Below are 11714 nucleotides of genomic sequence, written 5' to 3'. Positions count from 1 at the left end.
AAATCCAGCTGCAAAGTGGATTGAAAGCGCACTATTCCGCATGTGCGGAAGGGGATTGAGTTATATGAGACTTCTGAGTAGACCTACTAGGCTCGCCCCCCTAAGACACCCAGCTTGGAGGAATAAAAAACTTCAGTTCACTATAATGTCTGCATTCAGCTGTCACAATGAAAATGCCGCTGAATCAAGTATTTAATTAACTCCTGGGAACTAGTGGAAGAGAGAGGTATGTACATGAGCGCAAAATAGGACGGTGCATGTGCCCCATCAGAGTTTAATTGCATCTTGCAGCCATTATATGGGGTCAAAAGAAGCAGGAGTCTTATTTTCAAAAGAAATGGGATGGGGAGGAAATACGGGGCTTCCCCGTTCCACAAACTTTCCATAAAACTGTAAACATAATCCTGGCTCGAATATATATTTTTCAAATTGTGACAAATAAAACTTGGAGGCAAATTTGGCTTTGTAGAAAAGGTCTGAATATAAAAACTATTTTTTTCAGCATCAGAAGATTGGGGTTTTGTGCAGAAATCAGTTATCTGCAACCACCACTTGTATGTTTGGGGGAAGGAGGTGCAGGTTGATTAAACATTTCAGGGAGGGATAAGGTTCTTACCAGTTTTAGTCTAGTGAGAAGAGCCTAGATTGGATCCAGCCATCTTTTTCATCTGCATAGAGCCAGCGGGGTACAGTGGTTAAGAGCAGGTGGATTCTAATCTGGAGAACCAGGTTTGATTCCCCACTGCTCCACCTGAGTGGCGGAGGCTTATCTGGTGAACCAGATGTGTTTTCGCACTCCTACATTCCCGCTGGGTGACCCTGTACTAGTCACAGTTCTCTCTGAACTCTCAGCCCCACCTACCTCACAAGATGTCTGTTGTGGGGAGAGGAAGGGAAAGGAGTTTGTAAGCCACCTTGAGTTTTCTTATGGAAGAGAAAGGTGGGGTATAAATCCTCTTCTTCATTTGAGATGGGGCTTGAAGTGGGGCAGACAATTGGGCAAGATTCAGTGAAAAAGCTGGCTGAATCTGACCTGTTGGATTGTGGTCTCCAAGCTAACCTGTCTTCTATCCCCACAAATCCTGATGTCATGTATTTCTAAACAGTTTGTCATTCCTTTTCTATGTCCAAAGAAGAGCTTTCTGAAGTTCAAAATCCTGCTATGCTAATTAGGACTGCCAAACACCCCCCTCCCCCCGTGCCCCTGCAGTTGTCTGTACCAGCAACAGCAGAAATTCAACAAATGAAGTTCTCTTGTTCCTTCCATGCTGAGAAAAAAAAACATTACCCATTTAATTTCTGCCTCTTTTTAAAGCTGCAGGGCCTACCAGTGGGGGGCGGGAATGGCCGCGATTCTAATTTTGCTAACACCACTAGATGAAATGGTTGGGCTTTGTCCCCTCGGAACAAAACACGAACCCCGGCCTTGCGAATTCCCTGATGAAGAGATGCTGCTTGAAATGGGAGCCAGACTTCTGGTCACGTTTCAGTGGGCAGAGGGAGGTCTCTCCCCGGCTTCAGCTCACATTTGCTGCCACAATTGAGAATCCCATTGGTCAACAGTTCAGAAAAAGTCCTTTGCATCTCCAGCCAGACAGCTGCTCTTGGGAAGAGACCTGCTGGTGAGTCCTTCAAAGGACCGATCCTTCCTGTACACGCCCCGGCTTCCGTGCTCCAGGGACCCGGATCCTGGCTTCGAGGCAGATGGGTGCCCCGAGAGCTTGTGATGTCACATCACCGGAGGCCTCCCCATCACGTCTTGGTGTTGGGTCTGGTGGTACCAAGGTCCAAAGCTGTTGATGTAGCCGCTGGGAGGCAGAGGGGTTCCTTTGCACGCCATGGGGATGTCCCAGAGTGGGGGCATGTTGGGAGAACATGGGGACAAAGACGAAGAACTGTGAAGATGGTCTTCTTGGATGCTGGAGCCCTGCTTCATGATCTTTTTGAACTTGGAACGCTTGTTCTGGAACCAGATCTTGACCTGCAACAACCAAGGAAGGGCAGGCAGGTTAGGAAAGAGACACGATTGCCTAGAACTGAGATGATCGTAAAGGGCAGGGAATAAATAGAAATGATGATGATGTCAGGAAAGCCAGGCTATTCACACAGCATGGCTTTCCTGACTTTACCTTCCAGCTGGATTCTAAAATGACCCCTGGAAACCTTTTCCTGGGGGGCAGGGGAAACGCAGAAAGAGAACCTGGGAGGAACAATTTGGGTTGCCAGAAGAAGGCAGAAGAAGAAGAAGACTTTATTTACAGTCAATGACCAGATATATTACAAATCTCCAAAATATCTACAACAAAACAAGAATGCAGATCTCTCTCCCGTACTCCAGCACTATCCATCTATAGATCATTATACTTTGTAAACACACCAAACAGCATAAAATACTAAACTAAACAAAAATATCTAAGGGGGATGCCATATTCAGTCATTTTTTCTTTTTCATAATGAATAGACAGAATTTTGCTACCCATTTAGTAATATTCTCCTTCTTATCTTGTAATAGTTTTTCACAATAAACTTTATCAGAACAATATGTCATTCTGTGTAGTAGATGTGACAGGCATTTTTTCCTTGCCTCCTCATAAAGGGGACACTTTAATAACATAGGCTCTATAGTTTCTACAGAATTCAGAGAGCAAGAACATAACCTTAGCAAGCGTAAAGGTATCCTTTTTGATATTTTCCTTCTATGACAGCAGAAGGTAAGTGTGCACTTCTTGCGAGTGTAAAAGCTCTCCTTAGATCTTTATTATCCAGATAAGTTAAATAAGGAGCAGGGGCAGTGATATATTTCTGTGTACAGCATAGAGGAAAATCTGAATATCTTGCCAGATCAGACTGTCGTGATACATCTTTGATTCTTTGGGTAAGCTCACTTTTCAAATGATCCCAATTTTTGATCATATGGATGTTATATGGAAGGCCACATTTATTAAGGCACTTCTCCATCTCTTGAGCCCACCTAGGTTTATAGAAGAAGGCAGGAAAATGTGTTCCAAGGGTGGTGGTGGTGGTGGTGGTGGCGGCGGCGGCGGAGGTGGCAGAGTTGGATTTATATCCCCCCTTTCTCTCCTGTAAGAGACTCAAAGGGGCTTACAAACTCCTTTCCCTTCCCCCCTCACAACAAACACCCTGTGAGTTAGGTGGGGCAGAGAGAGCTCTGAAGAACTGTGACTAGCTCAAGGTCACAAGCTGGCGTGTGTGGGAGTGCACAGGCTAATCTGAATTTCCCAGATAAGCCTCCACAACTCAAGCGGCAGAGCTGGGAATCAAACCCGGTTCCTCCAGATCAGAGTGCACCTGCTCTTAGCCACTACGCCACTGCTGCTGTGCTTATAGATGTACAGACCCAAATAGCCCCAGATGGCCAGCTCCAGATTGGAAACTACCTGGAGATGGTGGGGGTGGAGCCTGAGAAAGGTGGGGCTTAGCTAGGGGAGGGACTTAAAGGGGGTACTAATGCCGCATAAGGTCTACCGTCCAGCGTGGCCATTTTGCTCCAGGTGAACTATTCTCTGTCGCCTGGAGATCAGCTGCAATGGTGGAAGATCAAAAGCCACCACTTAGAAGTTGGCAACCCTAGATCCAAACTGTAGCCAAAATAGGAAATGGGAGATTGCTGGAAACCCGGGGGTCATTTTGCTATGCTTTGTGAAAAATAATAAATGCACAGTGCCGATGTTACGTTGACGTTACTCATTGTTCTTTAAATTATCGTGTCAAAGATGGCAAGGGGGGATCTGAATACAGGTCTCACGGATCTTAACCGAACTACTATGCTACACTGGCTGCCAACCCATGCACCTATTCACTTCTTATAGAGTGGAGGCTGGTATGCCAGACTATGTACACAAGGGTTTTGGCTGCAGACATGACACCTTAGGATAGAAGTAATTATTGAGGGGTTGGGGAACAGGATTGCATGAAATCCCTGAAGGGTGGCCCAGGGTCCTTTTCAATGGATCCTGAAGGCACCCCTTGAAGCCCATGAGTCGGTCACTTAGTTGCACGTGACTTAGCTGCTTTGATCAGGCCAAACTTTTCAGAAAGGGGATGGTTTGGATAGTTTCTGGGTACTTTTTATCAGGCTTTTCCCGGATTAATTCCTTCACAAAAAAAGGATTAACAGAGCCTCTATCCCAGTGATGGCGAACCTTTTTGAGACCGTGTGCCCAAATTGCAACCCAAAACCCACTTATTTATCGCAAAGTGCCAACGCGGCAATTTAACCTGAATGCTGGAGAGGAGTTTAGGATTTAGAAAAAAAAGCGTGGATTGGAAACTCCCTCTTCACTCCTGCCCCACCCAGCTCGGAGCAAGGAGGCCCAGCCTGCTCTAGCCTCCCGGCCAGTATAAGTCCCGGGCGCACCACTCTGTGCCTCTCTAGCATCTCTGCCTCCTCTGCACCACCCGCCCCCATCGAGCAGCAACCACCCGGAGGACAGGCACCAGGCCTGCCAGCCAAGTCCTCCCTGCTCACCGCAGTGCGTGCACGTCATGCTCAGTGCCCCAGGCCAGCCTAGATATGTGTGTGTGTGTGTGGGGGGGGGGTGATTTTCCGCCCCCACATAATGAACTCTGTGTGCCCATGCCCACAGAGAGGGCTCCAAGTGCCACCTCTGGCACCTGTGCCATAGGTTCACCATCACTGCTCTATCCGGAATCCCAGAGCTGTTGTGAGGAGGAGGAAGATATGGCCTTTGAAAAGGATAGGGCTTGTATAGAAGAAGAGAAGCAGAGTTTGGATTTATACCCCACCTTTCTCTCCTGTAAGAAGACTCAAGGTGGCTGATAAGCTCCTTTCCCTTCCTCTCCCCACAACAGACACCTGGTGAGGTAGGTGGGGCTGAGAGAGTTCAGAGAGAACTGTGACTAGCCCAAGGTCACCCAGCAGGAATGTAGGAGTGCGGAAACACATCTGGTGAACCAGATAAGCCTCCGCCATGCAGGTGAAGGAGTGGGGAATTAAACCCAGTTCTCCAAATTAGAATCCACTGGCTCTTACTCATGCTGGTATAGACTCTCTGACAAACTTTACCAGCAGCTGGCCTTCCTTTGCATGTTCAAACCTCACCATGGTGACCCGACACCAGGCAAACATTTGCAAGAAAAAAATCATCTTTCCCACCTCCCCACCCCCCGGCCTGCCGCCACACACAAAAAGGAACATGGTTGCACAATAACATTTGTGGAAAGATCTCAGAGGGCAAAGTCTAAACTTTGGTCTTAAGGGCATCTCAAGAGATGGAAAAATACAGGAAGATGCCGTCTCCCCTTCTCTCAGCTTAAAACTCTGCCCCAAGCCAAGTCCACTCCACCTGATCAAGTGGCAAATCTGGGGGCTGGGGAGATGAAAAATTGCATTGCAAATATCAGACAACCATTTAAAATATTGATGGAAAGGTGATGAGGTCCCCCATCTCAAAACAACAAGTCTACAGTTTTGGAAAAAATGAGGTTTCTAAGACTTCAGGCATTGGCGGCTAACGGCACCTCCTCTCATTTCCTTGTTTTGTTTAACATTTATTATTATTTGCTACATTTAAACCCTGCATTTCTCCCTCATGGGGACCCCAACTAGCTCACGTCATTCTCCTCTCCAACATTTGATTGATCAAATGCAATTGATCAAAGGTCACCCAGCAAGCTTCCATGGGGGTTCAAACCTGGGTCTCCCACACTCTAGTCTGACACTCTAACCACTAGACCACACTGGGCGGGGGTCTTTTCCTTCAGCTTTTGTCGCACTTTAGTGCATCCTTTGTTCCTTCAGAATTCTTGCCAGATTCCTTCCCTGTTTTCCTTACATGCCAGTTCACAACAGAGCCATATTATCCAAAATGCTGAGAATTTTAATTTAATTTTATTTTGCTGAGGCACTGTTGCCAGCACCCTAGCGCTCCAAAAGTTAAAGGCACCTTGTCCTTTGCCCTGTAGTAATACATATACCAGGGGTGGGCAATTATTTTTTCCATGGGGCCGCATAAGAAACAGAAAATATTGTGGAAAGCCAGGCCAAAAGGCAGGGGGGCGAGGCGCTTTTGAAAGCCCCGCAGAAGCCGGCAGCCAAGGCAACCGGCTTCTGCGGGGCTTTCAAAGGTGCCTTGCCCCCCAGCACGGCAGGGGGGCCAGTCAGGGTCATCCGGCAGGCCGGATGTGGCACACGGGCCGTACAATGCCCAGGTCTGACGTATACTATAGTGGGCTAATAGTGCACTAGCATCAGGGTCGTGACGTCACGCCACTCCCTCCCTTATTACACCTCAATGAGCAACACAGTCTAGTTGTGACTTTGATCGCACGTGTTCGAACGTTCCCATGAGCCATTGGGACCAGCCAAAACAGTTATTATTTACAAATTCTTAAAAAGAACAAATGGCAGCCAACATGTCAAAGCAGAAGTCTGGATTTCAGAAGAGAAAAGGACAGGGAACATGATTGCGCTGTGAAAAAAGAAGTCATCAGATTTTAGTTCAGCTGGGTGTAAATAGTGGCATAAGTACCCGCAAGCCAAGGGCTTAAGAGCCAGCGTGGTGTAGTGGTTAAGAGCAGGTGGATTCTAATCTGGAGAACTGGGTTTGACTCTTCCTCCATCTGAGTGGTAGAGGCTTATCTGGTGAACCAGATGTGTTCCTGCACTTCTATATTCCTGCTGGATGACCTTGGCCTAGTCCAGGAGTAGGGAACCTGTGGCTCTCCAGATGTTCAGGAACTACAATTCCCATCAGCCCCTACCAGCATGGCCAATTGGCCATGTTGACAGAGGCTGATGGGAATTGTAGTTCCTGAACATCTGGAGAGCCGCAGGTTCCCTACCCCTGGCCTAGTCACAGTTCTTGGGAACTCTCTCAGCCCCACCTATCTCACAAGGTGTCTGTTGTGGGGAGAGGAAGGGAACGGAGCTTGTAAGCCACCTTGAGTCTCCTTACAGGAGAGAAAGGTGCGGTATAAATCCAAACTCTTCTCTTCTTCTTCTTAATCTGGCCCTGTTCCACAGTATCCTTTTCTTTCTGTTTATTCTGCTGAATTTTTATTCCCGGCAACATATTAAAGCCAGCCTGGTGTGGTGCTTAAGGTGATGCTCCAGGATCTGAGAATCATTGGGTTCAACTCCTTACTTTGGGAAGCTCATTTCAGTGAGCATGTGCAAGTCACTCTCTCTCAGCATAGCCCACCTCACAGGGTGATTGTGAAGATAAGATAGAAGTGTACATGTATTATGCCTGAAGCTTGATAGAAGAAGGGCAGGATTAAAACTATTAAACAAAATTAAATACATTTCTAAAACCAATGGAAAGACATGTCCTTACTTCCCAGCACCTGATCATGCACATACCTTGTTTACAAATTTCTGAAGGTCTGTACTACTTTCTATATCCTTCATTTGTTTACTTCTCAATCGCTGTCTTTGACCAATTAAAAAAAAATCTGAGAGGGCACTCTAAACACTCCAAAACATAAGTTCCTCACAACAGGGTATCAGCTGCTTGAAATACAGAGGCCGTGGTGCTAAGCTCTGCACTACAGCGCTTTATCAAGTATGCACAGACATTTTCCAAAAGACAATGCGGTAAAGACAATACATATTACTCTCCCCTTGAGATTCAACTTCTCGAAAGCTGAACCCCAAAGAATGGCAATTCTTGCCAAATTCTGGGATCCAAATGTATACTGCTCTGCTTTGCTTTCCCTGTGCAGGCAGGGGGAAAGTCACACTTTGCGCGAACCATGGGGATTCTCTGGTCTGCGGAACAGTGAGTTCAGGAGCGGGGAAAATGTGTGCACAACAGAGAATCTGACCCGAAGGGACTGTATGCTCACTGCAGGTCTGACTACAAGTGCTGGAGATTAGCTATGAATCCAGAAGAACTCCAATCTCAACCAGGAAGTTGGTAACTTTAAGGCCAACAACAAGCCTTCCGCAGATGGCAGCAACAAAGCAGAGATTGTGAATTACTGATTACCACTTCCTCTCTGCTCTTTCTCTAAGGAGCTCACGTGGCTCTTCCCACCTTTATTTTACCTTCCCAACAATCCTGTGAGGTAAGTTATGCTGAAAGAGAATGGCCGGCCCAAAATGGCCCAAGGAAGTCCGTGGCAAGTCGTGATTCGAATCTGAGACTGCCCAAGCCTAAATTAATTTAAAGTCTGTCTTGTCCATCTGCACCAGACCTGCTGACGCTGGGACTGATGACTTCTACCCCCAGAGAGCTGAAGGTGACTCAAGCTTATGGGGAGAATTTTTCATGCCACTGTTGCTTCTCCTCAGTAAACAGGTTTTGCAGGTACCTGTATGGTTTCAAAAGCCTGTGGAACCTGTTTGACTGGAGGAGGATGTTGGGATGAAGGAATATTTGTGCACACTATGGGAAGTGTAGATTCTCTCCAGCCACCCTGACGTCTTTTTTCAAGTCATCTCTAGCTTGATCTTTGCTTGATTCCTTCCTATTGACCTCACAGGGCTCGCTAGGGCCAAGAGTATTTAGAAAACAAGAAGCAGATTTCAAAAGAAATCGCCTGTGAGGTAAAAAAAACGTGGATTGTCGTAGAGTTACCAACTCTGGCTTGGGAAACACCTGGAGATGTGGAGGTAGAGATTAGTGAGGGCAGGGTTTGGGAGGGGAGAGAGTTCAACAGGATATAATGCCATCGAGTCCATCTCCAAAAACAGCCATTTTGTCCAGGAAAACTGATCTCTGTAGCCTGAGATCAGACAGTTATCACTCTGGCAACGCCCCAGGCCCCACCTGGAGATTGGCAACCCCAAAGGGATGCCTTAAAGTGGCAGGAGGAGGGGTTGGTTGGCCTACCCCACAAATATGTTTTCCCTGTCAGGTCCAAAATAAGCATCCTTTATTATGATGGGCCCCAATCCAGAGGAACAAGAGAAAGTGGTGCTCCTGCTGCTACACCGCTACACCTGGAAATAAATAGCACATCACTCAGGTAGTGAGCGCACCTGGAAATCACAGCCGTGTCAGACAGTGAGTTACAGGATTGCTCCTAGATATGCTTTTGTTTTTTCCTTCCTCACTTAGAAGAAGAAGAAGAGTTTGGATTTATATCCCCCCTTTTCTCTCCTGCCGGAGACTCAAAGGGGCTTACAATCTCCTTGCCCTTCCCCCCTCACAACAAACACTCTGTGAAGTAAGTGGGGCTGAGAGAGCTCTGGAAAGCTGTGACTAGCCCAAGGTCACCCAGCTGGCATGTGTGGGAGTGCACAGGCTAATCTGAATTCCCCAGATAAGCCTCCACAACTCAGGCGGCAGAGCTGGGAATCAAACCCGGTTCCTCCAGATCAGAGTGCACCTGCTCTTAGCCACTACGCCACTGCTGCTCACCCTACGTAACAGCTGTGTACATGACCCACGTTGGGGACATACGTAGAAACAGAAAAAGAGCTCTGCTGAATAAAATCGATGGTCCATTCAGCCCAGTATCCTGAATCAAAAAGGGTCCAGTCAAATACCCCCAGAATCTTTACAAGCTGGCCCAAAACTCCCCTCATTGTTGCCGCCCCCCCTCAGCAACTCATGCAGAGATATGCTACCTGTGTATTTGGAGGTTCCATTTAGCAATCATGGCTGACAGGTAATGACAGACCTGTCTTTTGTTCGTCTGTCTAATTCTCCCCCCACCCCACCCCCTCCCCTCCCCTCCCCTCCATACACACATACTTTAAGCCACAGGTGTCAAACTCGCAGCCCTCCAGATGTTATGGACTACAGTTCCCATCATCCCTGCCAGCATGATGCTGGCAGGGGATGATGGGAACTGTAGTCCATAACATCTGGAGGGCCGTGAGTTTGACACCTATGTTTTAAGCGAGCTTAGGCCTGGTCTGGAGTTGCAGCATGAGGTGGCACGGGGGCACCATCAGAGAAAAACGTCCTGTCCCTTTAATAGAGGCTTACTTATCTGCTCAAGTTGTTTCATTGGTACATTTTATAATTCCAAGACTTCACTCTGATAAGAACAACGAGGGTATTCTCCAATGATGTGATTGACCGTCTGTCGGCTCCACAATCGCATTGAGCGGATGATTGATAATTAATTGAGCGGATCATTAACCTAGATGCGAGACTGAACAGCTTATCTTTCTGCCTCCTATTTTACAGACCGTGGCTTGACAAGGCTGCTTGTGTAACATTTTTTTGTTACTGTGTATTGTTTTATTGAATCTGACTGAGAAATATTGTGTAGGGGGTTTCAGGAATTGGTTTGAAGCTTCGTTGCCTAAATGCTTTTGAAACGTCTGCGTACGAGAAGCGCAAGCTATATGATTGATCGATAGATAGACAAATAAATAAATTACAGAGGCTTAATGTGTGGAAATGGGCAGTCCAAGCTTTTCATGGAATGGAATGAGACTCGACTAAACAGACAGGATCTCTTTTCCCCAGGCCTGTTGGCAACTCTAGCCACAGCTCTGTGGTAGAACACTGGCTTTAAAACATTTTGAAGCAGGAGATGATGTAGAAATTGTCCATGACAATAAAATAAATTCTATCTCACATAGTATCTTCTGCTCCACGGGGAATACATGAAGCTATCATGTACTAAATCAGGCATGTCAGTGTTGTGTATTTTGACTGGAAGGGGCTCTCCAGGGTTTCAGGCAAAAAACTATAATATTACCTGTTACCTGATCCTTGTAACTGGAGGTGCCAAGGATGGAACCTGTAACCGAGCAGATGCCAAGAAAATGGCACGCATGCAAAGCAGATGGATGCTCTACCACTGAGACACCTGCCCCTGCTCCTTTATTTAACTTATCTGGATAATAAAGATCTAAGGAGAGCTTTTACTCTTGCAAGCAGTGCACATTTACCTTCTGCTGTCTTAGAAGGGAAATATCAAAAGATACCTTATGCTGCAAGGTTATGTTCTTGCTCTCTGAATTCTGCAGAAACTATAGAGCATATGTTATTATAGTGTCCCCTTTATGAGGAGGCAAGGAAAAAATGCCTGTCACATCTACTACACAAGATGACATATTGCTCTGATAAAGTTTGTTGTGAAAAACTATTACAAGAGATAAGGAAAGGAGAATATTACTAAAGAGGTAGCAAGATTCTGTGTCTTCATAATGAAACAGAAAAAAATGATGTGAATATGGCATCCCCCTTAAGATATTTTTTGTTTTGTCCTGAAAGTAAATTTTATGCTGTTTGGTGTGTCTACTACAAAGTATAATGATCTATAGATGGATAGTGCTGGAATACGGGAGAGAGATCTGCATTCTTGTTTTGTTGTAGATATTTTGGAGATTTGTAATATATTTGGTCATTGACTGTAAATAAAGTCTTCTTCTTCTTCACTGAGACACATGTTTCAATCTTGCCATTTTTCACTTGCTATGAATTTAAGGGAACTTTGGAAATGGACCCGCCCCTTCTACCGCCTCAGCACTTTGACACTTTTTTCTGTCTCCTGTGTAAACCAGATCCGAACTGACATCCATCGGTATATCTTGTAGCAGGGAGTTCCACAAGTTAACTGGAATTGGTGTGCCATAACATAAATATGCACTTCACGAGCTAAAAATCCAATTGAAGTTTCCAAAAATCCAATTGAGCAGCAGTGGCATAGTGGCTAAGAGCAGGTGCACTCTGATCTGGAGGAACCGGGTTTGATTCCCAGCTCTGCCACTTGAGTTGTGGAGGCTTACCTGGGGAATTCCGATTAGCCTGTGCACTCCCACA

The 11714-nt window shown here is 46.3% G+C and overlaps 1 protein-coding gene across 1 annotated transcript in view; it reads right to left on the bottom strand.

Annotated features, from left to right (window-relative positions):
• Positions 1-841: 841 nt before the first annotated feature.
• The window catches only part of DLX4 (distal-less homeobox 4), a 33628-nt gene continuing 22755 nt past the window's right edge, over positions 842-11714 (bottom strand). Inside the window, exon 3 of the mRNA XM_048517716.1 lies at positions 842-1981. Within this exon, the coding sequence (XP_048373673.1) occupies positions 1730-1981 (252 nt within the window). The 3' untranslated portion in view covers positions 842-1729. The remainder of the gene's footprint in view (positions 1982-11714) is intronic.

Source organism: Sphaerodactylus townsendi, linkage group LG15, assembly GCF_021028975.2.
Source record: "Sphaerodactylus townsendi isolate TG3544 linkage group LG15, MPM_Stown_v2.3, whole genome shotgun sequence".
Classification (NCBI taxonomy): Eukaryota; Metazoa; Chordata; class Lepidosauria; order Squamata; family Sphaerodactylidae; genus Sphaerodactylus; species Sphaerodactylus townsendi.
Note: the sequence above shows the minus strand (reverse complement) of the source record. Positions and strands in the feature narration are given on the sequence as shown.